The 16,496-nt window shown below is 41.6% G+C and overlaps 1 protein-coding gene across 7 annotated transcripts in view; it reads left to right on the top strand.

Annotated features, from left to right (window-relative positions):
• TDRD9 (tudor domain containing 9) overlaps window positions 1–16,496 on the top strand; it is a 122,768-nt gene that overhangs the window by 49,719 nt on the left and 56,553 nt on the right. For 5 of the 7 annotated variants that reach the window (XM_087447847.1, XM_087447848.1, XM_087447845.1 and 2 more), the window contains 7 exons: window positions 2,086–2,150; window positions 4,344–4,398; window positions 4,559–4,643; window positions 6,086–6,143; window positions 10,783–10,887; window positions 15,015–15,112; window positions 15,755–15,886. In XM_087447847.1, coding sequence (XP_087303973.1) covers window positions 2,086–2,150; window positions 4,344–4,398; window positions 4,559–4,643; window positions 6,086–6,143; window positions 10,783–10,887; window positions 15,015–15,112; window positions 15,755–15,886 — 598 coding nt within the window. The remainder of the gene's footprint in view (window positions 1–2,085; window positions 2,151–4,343; window positions 4,399–4,558; window positions 4,644–6,085; window positions 6,144–10,782; window positions 10,888–15,014; window positions 15,113–15,754; window positions 15,887–16,496) is intronic. The other 2 variants (XM_087447846.1, XM_087447850.1) reach the window with 2 other exon arrangements.

The following is a 16,496-nucleotide window of genomic DNA, read 5'->3' as shown; positions in this document are numbered from 1 at the left end:
CTAAACTCATTTCTTAGTTCTAGTAGGATTCCTTAGGATTTTTTATATACAAGGTCATTTCATTTATGAATAGAGATAGTTTTATTTCTTCCTTTTGAATCTGGATGCTTTTTCTTTCTTTTTCTTGTGTAATTGCCCTAAAACCTCTAGTACAGTGTTGAATAGAAGTGGCAAGAGTGGATATCCTTGTCTTGCCTTATCTGTTCTAGATCTCGAGGAAAAACATCCAGTTTCACCATTAAGTATGGTGTTCACTGTGGGCTTTTTGTGGGTGACTTTTATCAGGTTAAAGAAGTTTACTTCTATTCCTAATTTATTGAGTGTTTTTATTATGAAAGACTGTTAGATTTTGTTAATTGCTTTTTCTGTGTCTATTGAGATAATCATGTGATTTTTGTTTATGTTCTATTGATATGATGTATTACATTAATTGATTAGATGTTAAATCAACTTTGCATCCCTGGGATATATCCCACTTGGTTGTGGTGTATAAATCTTTTTGTATGTTGCTGGATTTGGTTTGCTAGTATTTTGTTGAGGAGTTTTGCTTTCATATTCATAAGAAATATTGGTCTTTAGTTTTCTTTTCTTGTGATGTCTTTGGTTTTGGTATCAGGGTGATACTGGCCTCATAAAATAAGTTGAGAAATGTTCTGTTTTTTGGAAGGGTTTGTGAAGAATTGGTATTAATTCTTTGAATGTTCGTTGGAATTCAGTTATGAAGCTGTTGAGGTCTGAGCTTTTTTTATGGATAGTTTTAAAATTACCAGTTCAATCTCTTCATTTGTTATAGGTCGATTCAGATTGTCTTTTCTTGGGTCAGTTTCAATAGTTTGCGTCTTTTCAGGAATATGTCCATTTTATGTAAGCTGTCTAATTTGTTGGCTTACAGTTGTTCGTAGTATTCTTTTACAATCCTTTTTTCTGTGAAGTCAATAGTAATGTCCTCTCATTTCTTTTTTTTTTTTAAAGACTTTATTTATTTATTTTTCCCCCAAAGCCCCAGCAGATAGTTGTCTGTCATAGCTGCACATCCTTCTAGTTGCCGTATGTGGGACGCGGCCTCAGCATGGCCAGAGGAGCGGTGCGTCGGTGCGCACCCGGGATCCGAACCCGGGCCGCCGGCAGCACAGTGCGCGCACTTAACCGCCAAGCCACGGGGCCGGCCCCTCTCATTTCTGATTCTAGTAATTTGAGTCTTCTCTCTCTTTCTCTTGGTCAGACTAGCTAAAGATTTGTCAATTTTGTTGATCTTTTCAAAGAACCACGTTTTGGTTTCATTGATTTTTCTGTGTTGTTTTTCTTTCTCTAATCCATTAATTTCTACTCTAATCTTTATTATTTCTTGGAAAAGCCAAGCAACAACAATCTAGGCAGTGCCTGGGAGCAGTAACTGCCGAGGAGGAGGAGGGTTGTGAGGGGTAGACTGGTAACTGCTACGCAGGTGCTCCGTGCTCCCATCTGTCTCTGTCACGGTCCTCTTGCCAAACGGACGCTGCCCTGTTTGTTTACTGGTTTCTTGTCTGTCTCTCCAGCTAGAATGTAAGCTCCAGAGAGCAGGGGCCTTATCTGTCTCATTACTGCTGTATCTGCCTGTACAAAGGAGGGCCTGGCACACAGGAGAGCGCACAGTGCACAGAGGAAGGAAAGTTCTGATCTCACACAAACTAAATAGTGTATTGACAGCAGGGAGGCGAGCGGATGATTTGAGATCTTGGTCTGTAAAAATGCTTTCCAATAATAGTTTGGACTCCTCAGAGTTGAAATTTTGCTTGTAGTTATTATGTTTTGTATTTTGAGGTTCTGGATTACAATAACAAAATTTCAAGGAAAACTTGTGCAGATAGTGTGGTTTTATAAGAGATAATAATGGGACTCAAGAAGCTTGGGGTTCCCCAAATGATCGTGAGGCCTTGGATAGTGTCTCATCCTTGGGACTCTGTGTTTTCTTATGTAAAAGAAAGAACATTACGCTGGGTGATCTGTAAGAGCCTTTCAGGATCAGAAGCTGCAATAATAAGATTCTGGGAAAACAATGGCTATCTTAGCCTTGATTAATATTTGTGCACGTCACATTTTTAACAGGAAGAAGACCTGGTCAGATGCCCAGTGTGTGTCAGAGCGGAGCAGCGTGTTGGTGTTTTTGCCAGGTGAGTGTCATACTTTTGTGACCTGGAATTATAATGCCCTGGATAGAGGCTAAGTTTGATTCTAGCATATGTTATGAAAAATGGTATTCACTCTATGGGTTTATTCTTTTTAGACCGTGAGAATGTGAACAAATGTGGTTTCAGTTTGACTTCTTACTATAACTTTTGTATTACTAAAAAGATTGGTAATGAAGAGTTTAATTTTTTGAAGGCAGTCTTACCACCTTCAAAATTTTCAATAAAATACTTGACTTTGTTAACTTTGCTATTTCATGTATATGATTATAAATGTTAGGTAATTGTCATAAATCTATTTTTAAAGTTTATTTAATAATACTAAGGGGGCCGGCCTGGTGGCGCAGTGGTTAAGTGCACATACTCCGCTTCGGTGGCCCAGGGTTTGCAGGTTCAGATCCCGGGTGTGCACCAACACACTGCTTGTCAAGCCATGCCGTGGCGGTGTCCCATATAAAGTAGAGGAAGATGGGCATGGATGTTAGCCCAGGGCCAATCTTCCTCAGAAGAAAAGAGGAGAATTGGCATCAGATGTTAGCTCAGGGCTGATCTTCCTCACCAAAAAAAAAAATAAATAAATAAAAATTAAGTATTATTAAATAATAGTATTGTTATTATAATGCCATGAAAATCATCAGGGTAGTCCTTGAGTTCCTTTCTCAATATTTGAGAAAATAGGCTCTTAAAATACCTGAAAAGATTAATTTATGTTAAATTGTACTTTTTCGAAATGATTTTTTTAAATCAAGTGGTATAACTTAATGAAACATTATGACAATAATTCAAATATTTTTTGCTGTTGGAAGGTAATGTTTGGAGCATATGAGTATTTGTGTTAATACTGATGGAGAACAAAAAGCATGAATAAAAGTAACTTATTTATCTTTGGAATGCAACATATGAGCTTAAAACTTCGATCATGTTGTGCTTAGGTTGATATGGATTAGTTTTATATCCAGAAAATAACGATTCGCTGACAGCGGAGTGGAGTTGCATTTGACCCGATAAATATTTATCAAAAACTACTGTGTGTGTAATACTTCATTAAGGAAAAAAATAACCAAAGCAGAGCCATGATGATACTAGCTCAAGAATATACCTAAAATGAGATAAATCCTTTTTAAGTGCTAAACATTGCCTGAATCAAATATGTATAAATGATATTTTACAGTGTAGTTTGTTGTCTTTCTGTTTTGGGAATTCAGGTTTGATGTGTGTTTTTTTGGTAGTTGATCTTTTAGGGATGGTTCTGTATTAGTTCTCTAGGGGTGCTGTAACCAAGTGCAACAAACTGGAAGAGTTAAAACAACAAAAGTGTATTCTCTCACTGTTCTGGAGGCTAGAGGTTCAAAATCCCGGTGTCAGCAGGGCCGTGCTCCCCCGAGGCTCTGGGGAGAATCCTTCCTTGCCTCTTCCTACCCTCCGGTGCTGGCCGTCAATTTTCCGTGATCTTTGGCTTGTGGTTGCGTCACTCCTGTCTCTGCCTGCATCGTTACGTGGCGTTCTCTGTGCGTGTTGTCTGTCTTTCATCCCTTCTTAAAAGAGAACACCAGTCCTATTGGATCGTGGGCCCATTCTACTCCAGTGTGACCCCGTCTTGACTAATAGTGTCTGCAGTGACACTATTTGCAAATAAAGTCACATTCTGCGGTAGTGGGGTTAGGACTTCAGCATCTTTTTAGGGGACACAGTTTAACCCATAACACGTTCAAATACTGGTAATTCAGGATCAGGCAAAAGTACATGCTAGCTTTATATATCAATAAGCATTTTTTAAACCTAATGAAAATAATTTAGCATATCTCTGTGACCAGCACTTCTTAAGTGTTATGTTTTGGTTGTCAAATTGTGCATGCTCGTTGTAGGAAATTTGGAAAATCAATGAGAAAAAAAAAGAAATGTAGAATTACTCACATGACCACATTCACAGGCAGTCACTGTTGTGGAGAGGAGAATACTGACACTGGAAGAGTATGTTTTTTCTCATATTTTTGAGTTACTAATGGTCAATGTCGTGGTGTATTTTTACTTATAATTCTGATATACTCAGGTGAAGAGGATAAAAAGTCAAATAAAATAGTAGGGCCTTCTTTGGAAAAGATGTCATCTTAGTTTAAAAGTTGGTTTTTAGCAATAAATACAAATCTTTTTTTTCCCTCCATGTTTTTTCTTCTCTAGGTCTGGGTGAAATAAACTACATGCATGAACTTCTCACAAACATGGTTCACAAAAGGTATGTTTAAAATGATACAGCTAATTTTTCACTTGTAAACCATTGTATTGTTTCTGGCTTAAATAATTTTAATCATCTCAATGAGTAGTTATTCGTTTTTGTAAGTTCTCATGTATGTTTATCCTTTATGGATGTTTTATTTCATTAATTTGTTTCTTAGGTTACAGGTCTATCCACTTCATTCAAGTGTGACTTTGGAAGAACAGAATAATGTGTTTTTAAGCCCAGTGCCTGGGTACAGAAAGGTAGGAGAGCTGGCAGACAAATTCTGAGCACTTTTGGTACGTTTTCCTTAGAGACTCTTCTAATGAAAAAGGCTAACAATTCAGCTTATTTGTACGTGTATTCTGTAGCCAGTGGTTAGTCACTTAAACATGTACTCACTCGCCTGATGAGCCAGGTATGTTATTTAATTTTGTCTTTTATTTTGTAAATCAGTTTGCTAAGGATTTTTTATTTCTGCAACTTCAGGGCATTGTTGCTAGTGGATTTCAATGCCTTTTACTCTCTGGCATTTCTCAAAGCACAGGACTGTTCTAGTGTCCCTGGCACTGCTCTGGAGACTTTGGTTAGAACCCACATTCTTGGTCCTGGTTTAGGAGGATTTCTTTAATCTCAGGTTGTGCGTGAACAGTGGGATTGTCGTATCACAACCCTTCTAGAGCTGCTTGAGATGATCAGGGACCCCAAGTGTGCACCCCAGCCCCCTGATTTCAGTGAGAGTGTTCCGAATCTCCAGGGGCAGCCTAGACCTTGCAGGTTTCTTAGGGCAATTACAGGCTACAGCCCTTCCTCCGGATTTTAGACTGGTTGTGCTTTTTGCCCCTGGGTAATTCCAGGAACCCCCTGAAACTACCCTGTCTGAGCTCGGGGACAGCTGTCTTTGCCCTGTTTCTTGCCTTTTCCTTTAAGCACCTGCTGTGTTGCATGTGCCTGGTTTTCTGTACATCAGGGGCTTCCTATGGACCCCTGAGAGTGAGTCCGTCAGGGAGAGGATGTCACTTGATATTGAGGTATAGGGATTAAGAGCATGTATGTGAAACTGGACAGGTGACTTGGGTCTCTGTCACCTGTAGTTGTGTGACTTTGAGCAAATCATTTTTCTAAGACTTAATTTTATCGTTTGAGAGTTGAGTCAATATGTACCATGCAGAGTTGTTAGGAGGCTTAATTATAATGATAGATCTCGGTACCTAAAACCATAGCAGTGCTGCAGTGCCTGATGTGAAGTAGGTGTCCAGTGAAGGGCTAATAGCGCTACAGACGAGAGCTGGTGTCTGTGGACTACTTGGCTCATGCAGGAGCAGTTCTAAGCATTTTATACTTATTAACTCATATGATTGTCACAACAACCCTGTTAGGATAGGTATTATCTCCATTTTATATATGAGAAAAATTACGTCAGTACCTGGCCCACGGTGCCACCCTGGTATGGAGCAGAGATGGGATTCCAGCAAGTTTGGCTGTAGAGCCCAGGCTGCTCTGACTCCTCCTCATCCACCTTCCCCAGGACCTGTGATTAATTGTGACTTGTGTAAAGTAGGAAAATGAGTAATTCAAAATTTGAGTCCACTATTTACATTAAGAAACTTTTAAATAATTTTTGAGTTTGAGTTTTTTTTAACTTTGCCTAATGATTTCCAGAATATAGTAAGAATGTCAGATTCTTTTTTTTGATGTTTGATAGATTATTTTGTCCACCAACATTGCAGAGAGTTCTGTCACAGTTCCAGATGTCAAATATGGTAAGGTGGTTCTCTGTTTTCCTCAAGACATAAACTGTAGTATTTATAGATTTATTTGCCCCTCAGGAATTGTTCTCCGCTCTCCTCCCCAGCTCAATCCTGTTTTGGAAAAGAGAATTTAGAAAAGTAGGTTCATAGGGTTTCTCTTATACTTGTAGTTTGCCACTTCTTCCTCTGAGCATGCCATGTCACAGGGCAACCTTCGGGCCAAGGTTCTTGTCAGGAAGTGTTTGGGGTATTCTGAGGGACCTTGTGGGCAATAGAGCTTTGGGGCCACCCCAAGTGGAGTTCTGTGACTGGAGGGAGGCAGATGTCGGGGAGGAGCTTGGGGAATCTGTTAAGGGAGGTAGCTCAGAAGGATACCACGTCAACTCAGGAGTGAAACCACTCCACCTGTAGTCTGATATATGTCCTTGATTACTTTGTGAGATTTCTTTAATGAATTTTCTAAATTCATTAATTCATATTTGGGAGCCTAACATGTGCCAGCACTGTTCTCGATGCTAGGAGTACAGTGATGAATAACCAAGGCCCCGTCCTCATGGCGACTACCTTCTGGTGGGAGACAGACAATTAGCAGGTAAAAAAAAAGTATAATTTCAGGTAGAGAGAAATGTTATATAGGAAAATAAATGAGAGAAAGGAGTTTCAGTTATTGGGAAAAATGATCTGTTAGGTAGGGTGATGTGGGAACCCCTCTTCGAGGAAGTGATGTTTGAACAAGACTTGAGTGAGAAGTGAGCCATGGAAAGATGTGGTTCTGGCAGAGGGAGTGGGTTTGAGGAGCAGCAAGGAGGCCAGTGTGGTTGGAACGGATAAACAAGGGGAAATGGTGGTTAGTGTTTTGTCTTTGTGCCAGGGATTGTTCTAGGTGCCAGGGAAATAGCAGTAAACCTATCAGTCTTTGTTCTCATAACACCTGCAGGGGTGGGTTTTTGAAAGATAGACAATAAATACAATAAATAAAAATATGTGATAAGTTAAGTTATGGCGTATGTAAGAGGAAAAAGCAGGGGACTGTGGGTAGGGAGTGTTAGAGAAAGGGACCTGAAGGTATAGATGGAGTGGGGGGAGGGGGTTGAGGGAATGAGTCAACGCCATTGTCTGGGAGAAGTGTTTCTGTAGAAGGAACAGAAAGTGCAGAGTCCCTAAGGCAAGAGCACGAAACAGCAAGGAGGCCAGGGGGGCTGGGCAGGGTGAGCGGAGGAGAAAGTTGCTGGGCGAGGGGTCAGAGAGGCAAGGCCATTAGGGCATTGTAGACTCTGGCTTTGACTGTGAGATGGAGGGCTGTTAGAGAGTTTTGCGACCAGGAGTGATGGAACCCAACGTTCATTCAACAAAATCACTCAGGGAGGAGACCAAAATGAGGCAAAGGGGAGAAGAGGGAGGTGAGTTCCGAGGCTATCACGGTAATCTGGGCAAGGATGGACGGGTGCTTAGAACAGGATGGTAGCGGCAGGAGAAATAAGAAGTGGGTCAGTTTCTTGATAGATTCTGCAGGCGGAGCCCATGGGGATTGGTTGAGGAATCTGGTACAGGGATTGTGAGAGACACATCAAGGTTGACTCCCAAGACGTGTGGCCTGAGAACTGGAAGAATGGAGTCCCCGTGAGATAGTGAAGACTATGGGTGGGGTGGGGTAGGGGCAGGGCAAACGAAGAGCTTAGATTTGGACATGGTGAGTTTGAGACACCTGCTAGGTGTCTAGGTGGAGATGTTGAGGAAGCAGTTGGCTGTGTGAGCCTGGAGCCCGGAGCAGAGGAGCAGCCTGGAGTGGTCAGTGGATGACAGCTCTGAGTGAGTGCACGGAGGGAAGGCAGTTCTGCTGTTTAACGGTGGCAGATAAAGAGGAGCTGCAGACGGGCGGCCAGTGAAGCCCTAGAAACCACATTAGAAAGCATTTTGTGGAGGACTCGTGAACAAGTATGTCATGTGATGATAGGTCAAGTTTGAGGAAGACTGAAAATTGGCCGTGAGAATTAGCAACATGGACGTCATCAGTGACCTTGACAAGGGCAGTCTCAGTGGAGGCAAAGCCTGCTTGGAATGGGTTCCGGAAGGAATAGGAGGAGAGGAATTGGAGACAGTGCAGTCAGACAGCACTCTTAAGGCTTTTGCTGTAAGGGGAACAGAGAAATGGGGCAGTAGCTGAAGGGGAGGTGGGACCAAGAGAACATTTTTCCCAAACAGGAGACCCAACGGCACTTTTGTTGGGTGATGGGAAAGGTGCAGAGAGGATGAGGCAGGAGAGAGGGCCTGCTCGCTGCATGCTTGTCCTTGGGAAGGAGAGAGGGTATGTGACAGAGGGTGCCAGGAGAGGGATTGGCAAGGGAGTTCAAGGTATGTGCAAGGAGTGATTAAAATGATAGATGACGGTTGGTCATAAAGGAATCTTTTCGGATGACATGCCTACCCAGACGAGGGAAACTAAAGAAAAAATAAGCAAGTGGGACTTTATCAGATTAAAGAGCTTCTACAAGACAAATGAAACCAGAATCAAGATGAACAGACAACCTACCAGCTGGGAGAAAATATTTGCAAAATATATATCTGACAGGGGGTTAATCTCCATGATATATAAAGAACTCACACAACTGAACAACAAAAAAACAAACAACCCAGTTAAAAAATGGGCAGAGGAAATGAACAGACACTTCTCCAAAGAAGATATACAGATGGCCAATAGGCACATGAAAAAATGTTTAACATCACTAATCATCAGGGAAATGCAAATCAAAACAACACTAAGATATCACCTCACGCCCGTTAGAATGGCTATAATCACCAAGACAAAAAACAACAAGTGTTGGAGAGGATGTGGAGAAACAGGAACCCTCATACACAACTGGTGGGAATGCAAACTGGTGCAGCCTCTATGGAAAACGGTATGGAGATTCCTCAAAGAATTAAAAATAGAAATACCCTATGATCCTGCTATCCCACTACTGGGAATCTATCCAACGAACCTGAAATCAACAATCCGAAAAGGCTTATGCACCCCTATATTCATTGCAGCATTATTCACTATAGCCAAGAAGTGGAAGCAACCCAAGTGTCCCTCGACTGATGATTGGATCAAGAAGATGTGGTATATATATACAATGGAATACTACTCAGCCATAAACAAAGGCAAAATTGTCCCATTTGCAACAACATGGATGGTCCTGGAGGGGGTATTATGTTAAGTGAAATAAACCAGAAAGAGAAAGACAAACACTGTATGATCTCCCTCATATGTGGAATATAAACCAACCCATGGACAGAGAAAACTGTATTGTGGTTACCAGGGGCAGTGGGGGTAGGGGGTGGGCACAAGGGGTGAAGGGAGACATATATATGGTGATGGAAAACAAAAATGTACAACCAAAAACTTCACAATGTTATAAACTATTAAAACATCAATTAAAAAATGATAGATGATGGACCTGTGGATTGGTCAGGAGAGGAATGAGGCCATGAGGCAAAGGGGTGAGGGGCAGTTAGCAGGTCCTAAGATGGATAGATTGTAGGTCCATCTGTGGAGATTTAGGATTGCTGGGGTAGGTTACAAGACAGGGAGAGGGATGCTTGAAATTGAGATTGAGGAGGGTTTGGGTTGCTGTCACTGGTAATGACAGTGTTGGTATGGTGATGGGAAGGAGATGCGGACATAGGGTGGAAGAAGAGATCACTGGAGGAGAGGAATTCATGGAACTGAGAGCCTAGATGCTGCCAGCATTGTTTTTGTGGGTATGAAATCACCCACAAAGTCAGCACAAAATTATGAGGTTGAGAAGTGTCAGAGGACTGGGGAGCCAGGAAGGAGAGGCTGATCGTGGTGGCCTAGTTCATGAGCGGGAGGTGTTCCAGGAGGGAAGTGCCAGTGAGGAGTCAGGAGGACGCCTGCTGCTCCTTTAGGCTCAATGTGTGAGGTTTGCGGTAGAGAAGACAGTACCCCTGCCTGCAGAGCATGGCCCGCATTCTGTAGACAGGACGGGGGAGGTCTGTCCAGAGAAGAGTTGCAGGGGCTGCTGTCACCTGGGTTTTACACATGAGGACACTATAGTGCCGAGAAACGGAGCAGCTCCCCCCACCAGATTGTATCCCAGTGACGATGCTCATGTGGGTGCAGTCCGGATAGGCTCTTCTTATGATATATTGGATCTTACAGGGAATACATTCTTCACACCCAAAGACTCCCAGTCCTTAGAAGAAAGAATGTGAAGGGGCTGGCCCGTGGTGTAGCGGTTAAGTGTGCGCACTCCGCTGCTGGTGGCCGGGGTTCAGATCCCGGGCGCGCACCGAGGCACCGCTTGTCAAGCCATGCTGTGGCGGCGTCCCATATAAAGTGGAGGAAGATGGGCACAGATGTTACCCCAGGGCCAGTCTTCCTCAGCAAAAGGAGGAGGATTGGCATGGATGTTAGCTCAGGGCTGATGTTCCTCACAAGAAAAAAAAACAACGAAAAGAAAGAATGTGACCACAGCCTACTTGGGTAGTGGTAGTAATGAATGGCCAGTGCATTTCCAGAGGCTTCTGTGTGTGTGCTGATTCTAAAGTTTGCGTGTTTCTGCTGTATTGTTTTATCACTATGCGTTGTGATTATTACAAAGTTATTTCTTGTTAGCATGGTGTTTACATTCCTTTTTTTAAATGACAGTTATAGATTTTTGTTTGACTAGAACTCTGGTTTGTGATGAAGATACGAATTATCAGAGTCTGCGATTGAGTTGGGCCTCTAAAACAAGTTGTGATCAGAGAAAAGGTAAGACATTTGTGTTCTAGTACGATAATGAGTCGTTGGCACGTTCAGATGTCTTTTTAAAATTTATGTGTGTTTTGTATTTTTACTCTTATTTGGATATTTCCTTTATTGGAACCAGCTTTAAGTTATAAGCCTCAACATCTCATATTGTCAGACTCTCCCCTAAATCCACGATTCTCCTCTCATCCATTGAATTAGGTGACAGTCTTTGTACATATGGATAAGCCTCCTATCATCTCAACACTGTCAGTTTTCACAGTGAATTTAAAAAATTTTTGATGAATAGTTATGGAAGCAAAGTGGATCACTATTAATTTTTGATAATCTTTCCTCTGACTTCTCTCCAAATTTCGATCTTGCTAGGGTTATTTTTCCTGAACTGTCTCCACAGAGGGTTCAGCATTTGCTGCAAGGTGCACATGTTGTATCAGTGGGGAGACGAAGGTGTGGAGTCGTCTGTCAGGGGCTGGAGGGCTTTGTCCACAGTGGAGTTGCAGTCGTGACATACTCGGATAGGTTGCCACAGTCTCTTGTGAGGGAGTTGCTCCAGAGGATGGTGTTCTTGGTGTGGAGGAGATGTGGCTTGTGCTTTGTTAGAGACCCTTTTGGGGAGGGTGGGTGAAGGACCATTCCAAGAACACCTGTTGGGCAGTAAAGCTGCATTCACCCAGTGCTTACTGTGCGCCAGGCAAGGTTCTGAGTAGGGTGCGTGTGCTCCCTCATTTAGTTCTCGTCACCGCTCTGTGAGGCAGAACACCCTTGATATCCTCATTTCTCAATCACTCAGCCAAGATTCCGAGAAGTAACCTGCTCAGCTAGTACTGGGAAGTGGTGGGACTGAGGTTGGAACCCAGAAATCTGGCTGCAGGCCACATTCTTAACCACTTTACTCTCTTCCTCTCTTGAAATGACTTCCTAGAGAGGGATTAAGAGAGAACGGCTAAGTAGTTATTAAAACACGGTCATGAAGAGCTTCTCATCACTTTGGAAGAACCTTAAGTTGAGTTATATATGTTATAAAGTTGAGTGAAAAAATGATATTAAACTGTAATCACCTCACTGTGTTTAACCTCCCCCACCCAAAAAACCTTGCAAAACCAAAAACTATGCTTAGAAAAAATGACCAGAAATATACAAAAATATTACATGTAATTATCTTTGAGTCAGTCTTGAGATTATAATAATTTTATCCTTTGTCAATATTTTTGTCTGTTCAAATTTCTGTGATAGAAAAATTTTCTCCTATAGGAAGTTGCAAAAGTAGTTATACATAGAGTCCCTTGAATCCTTACCCCAGCATCTCCCAGCTTGTCAGCTGTGATATCTTAGGTAACCGTAGTACAAAACCACCAGTTGACATTGGTACAATACGCAGACCACAGACCTTAATTAGTTTCACACGCACTCCTGTGTGTGTTTCTATGCGGTTTGATCCCATGTGTAGATTCGCGTAACCACCGTGGTTAGAATACAGAACTATTCCACCTCGTTGGAGGAACTGCCTGGTGCTGCCCCTTTATCGTCCTGCCGCTCTTCCCACACTGCTCTCTGTCAGCCGCTAATCTGTCCTTCCTAGTTTTGTCGTTGTGAGAACGTTGTATAAATGGAATCCTACAGTGTGTAACCTTTTGAGATTAGCTTTCTTCACTTGCCGTAACATCCTCATCCAAGTTGCTGCACGTATCAATAGTTCATTTCTTTTTATTGCTGAATCCTGTTGTACCATTCACCTGTTGAAGGACATTTGAGTTGTTTTTAGTTCTTGGTGAGTACAAATAAAGCCACTGTGAATATTGATATAGAGGTTTTTCTGTGGACATAAATTTTCATTTTTCTGGGATAAAAGCCCAGGAGTGCAATTGCTGGGTAATATGGTAAGTTTCATTTAGTTTTATAAGAAAACTGCCCCAGACTGTTTCCGTGGTGGCTGTACCATTTTACGTCCCTACCAGCAATGTATGTGATCCATTTTCTCCACATCCTTGCCAGCATTTGGTGTTAACACACTATTTTTTATTTTACCCATTCTAAAAGGTATATAGTAATATCTCACTATGATTTCAATTTGCTTTTTCTTAATAGCTAATGAAGTTAAATATCTTTTCCTGTGCTTATTTGCCATCTGTATCTCTTCAGTGAAATGTTTGTTCATGTCTTTTGCCCTTTTTGTAATTGGATTGTTTGTATTTTTACTGTGAGTTTTGACTTTATATAACCTTGATACTGGTGCTTTGTTTGATATGTGGTTTGCAAATATTGTCTCCCAGTCTGTAGTTTGTCTTTTCATCCTCTTAACAGTCTTTCATAGAGAAAAAGTTTTAAATTTTGATGAGGTCTGCTTGATCATTTTTTCCTATTATGGATTATGCTTTTGGTGGCATATGTAAGAACTCTTCACTTAGCTCTAGGTTGAAAAGATTTTTCTCCTGTGTTTTCTTCGAAAAGTTTCATAGCTTTGTTTTGCATTTACATCTTTGATATGTTTGAATTAATTTTTGTAGAAGGTGTGAGGTTTGGGTCGAGGTTCACTTCTTTGCCTGTGGATGTCCAGTTGGTTCAGCACCATTGTCCCCCGTCCATGGAGTGGCATCTGTGCCTTTGTGAAACATCCCTTGATGGTTCTATTTCTGGGTTCCTTATTACGTTCTGTCATCTACGTGTCTTTCCCTCCCCCAACACCACATTGTCTGGATTACTATATAGTAAGACTTACCATAAAACAGACTGATTCTTCCCGCTTTCTTCTTCATTTTCAAAATTGTTTTAGCTAGTCTACTTTGCCTTTCCATGTAGATTTTAGAATAAGCTTGTCTATTTCTACAAAAAAATCTTCCTGTGATTTTGATGGGAACTGTGTTAAACCTGTAGATGAGTTTGTGGAGAATTGATACATTTGCTATGTTGAGTCTTCCAATCCCTGAACACAGTAGGTGTCCCCATTTATTTAGGTTGTCTTTGATTTCTTTAATCAGCATTGTGTTATTTTCAGCATACAGATCCTGTGCATGTTTTGTTAGATTTACCCCTAAGTATTTAGTTTTATTTGGAGTAATTGTAAATGGCATTGCATTTTAAATTTCAGTTTCCACATGTTCATCACTAGTATATAGAAATGTGATTGATTTTTGTGTGTTGATCTTGTATCCTGTGACTTTTCTGAATTCACTAATTAGTTCTAGGAGTTGGTTTTGGTTTTGGGTTTTGTCATTACCTTGGGGTTTTCTACTTAGACAATCCTGTCATTTGCAGACAAGGTGAGGAGATGGTGGTGGAGGAAGTCTGGACTCTCCACTCAGCCTCCTGGTGGTGAGGGGAACTACGGGGGGAGGGCAGGTGAGGGTGGAAGGGAATAGGAGCCCACACTCCGCAGATGGGGAAGGAAAGTACCTCCCTGGGCTGCCTCATTTTTTTAAAGCTGGGTATTTATTAAGGATACCTCCCCTGCCCTCTGCCCACTCTCTCTCTCCTTAGGAGATTTCATCATGTTTTGGGATAAAGGAGTTTCTACTCCACAAGTGATACAGTCACAAGAGAATGGCCATTTATATGATGGTCTCCGTGGGCCAGGCCTAGTTCTGAGCTCTTTGCGTGTGATCACTCATTTACTAGGAAGCAGCTGTCTTGAAGGATGCCTTTGCAGAGGTGTTCGGATGGACAGAGGCGGCGAGAAGCTTAAGGAGATCGTGACAGCCTCCTGCACATGTCTCATTGCACAACCATTTCACTGGGGCGACCTCAGCTTCTCTTGGCAACTTCATTACTTTTGTTTGATGACCTCTATGATTTTACTAGTATGAACTATGCATTTGCAGGAAATGTGTGGTATTTAAAATGTTTTGGTTTGCGTTGCATATTGGGACCAAGGTTGTTTTCTTTAAAAATACACATTGGGTTTAATACTACTGATCATTGAGTAGAAGTATGAGTATGAGATGTATGAGATGTAAGAAAGTAAGAGTATGAGATGACTTTTAACACTAATTCTAAAGTTTTTACTGACCTGGTCTGGTAGAGGTAGAAGACAACGAAAGTTTTTCTTAATATTTAATGGTTATTCTTAAATAAATCTTGATGCTAATATTAAAGTAATTAATGCCAAATGGTGTTTGAACGTTTCTCCTTTGAAGGCCGTGCTGGACGAGTGTCTAAAGGGTACTGTTATAGACTGATACACAAGGATTTCTGGGACAACTCCATCCCCGACCATGTGGTTCCGGAGATGTTGGTAATATACTCTGGTCATTTTCAAAGTTTATTTTTTGTAGACAGAGTTTTACTGAACAGTCTAAATAATATAACTTTAAGTGTTATATAATTTTGATTCCAGAAAGATCACTGTCTGACCAAACTAGTCTTTAACCACAGTACTAGCTTACCATTTATTAAGCACCAGGCGCTCTATTAGGGACTTCACGTGAATTTTAAGTGTTTACCGAGAGCGGTGCTTCCTGGTGTGTCTTGGCTCCATAATAGGATCATCCTTAAATACTGCTGCTTTCTGTTTCCTTTTGTGATTCATAGCTGTGGATCTGGCTTTTTCTTTCCTCTTTCCGTCTCTTGCTCTCTCCTCGTCCTCCTCGCCCTCCTATCTGTGACCCCTCTTTCTCTCCTTTCTTCCTTACCCCTCTCTTTGCTGCTGCTTCTTTCTCCTCCTTCCTTCTCTTCCCAGTCTCTGTCTCCTGCTCTCTCTCTCCCACTCTCTCCTTTTCTTTCTCCTTCTCTCACCCTCTTTCTCTTCCTTGAGCCTCTATTGTTCCTTCTCTCTCTCCTCCTCTTTTCTGCTTCTCTCTGTAAAGTACTAGTCATGTGAGTAGGTTAATTGGTTTAGTTATTTTATTATTTCTGAATTTAAGTTGTGCTCTTTCAGCGTTGTCAGTTAGGAAGCACAATATTGAAAGTGAAGCTACTTGACATGGGCGAACCGAGAGCTCTGCTGGCCACTGCTCTTTCTCCGCCTAGTCTGAGTGACATAGAACGTACCATCCTTCTACTAAAGGAGGTAGGCCTGTCTGATATTTGTTCATGTTGGCAAAAGCGAAGACTTTTTGGTAAATTTTGAAAGTTTTAAAATATGGATATCTTTAAGGTATTTTGACTATTGTAAATAATCACCATTTGCTTGAAAAATCCTGTGTAATGACTAAGTGTTGATTTCAGAGTCCATACATGTTGTTTATACCAGCGTTGTTAGCTGTTTTGCTGAAACTTCTGCTCTCTTACCTCTCCATTGCTTCCCCCCCCGACCTGCCCACTACCGCCGCTTGCTCTTTGTTGGCAGTGTCGAGAAGCGCTGGGATAAGAAACAGCATCAATGATATTTAATGGTTATTCTTAAATATATCTTATGCGAGTGTTACAGTAATCAATGCCAAATGGTGTTTGAACATTTCTCCTTTGAAGGCCGTGCTGGACGATTGTCTGACAGGTGCTGTTCTGGGACAACTCCACCGGAGCATATTCTGCTGTTGTCCATCAGACTTCTCCTCACTTTCTCTTGAATTCTGTTCCTCACTCTTGTTCTAGCTTTCTCCGTTTGTTTCTGGAAACTCTCCTCTGCCTACTGTGGATTCTTTGACTCTAGCCCCGACTCATGCTCTGCTCTTGCTGCT

Source organism: Ceratotherium simum, chromosome 24, assembly GCF_057802395.1.
Source record: "Ceratotherium simum simum isolate JZ-2026a chromosome 24, ASM5780239v1, whole genome shotgun sequence".
NCBI lineage: Eukaryota > Metazoa > Chordata > Mammalia > Perissodactyla > Rhinocerotidae > Ceratotherium > Ceratotherium simum.
The sequence above is the reverse complement of the archived record's forward strand: the minus strand, read 5'-3'. Positions and strand labels throughout refer to the sequence as shown.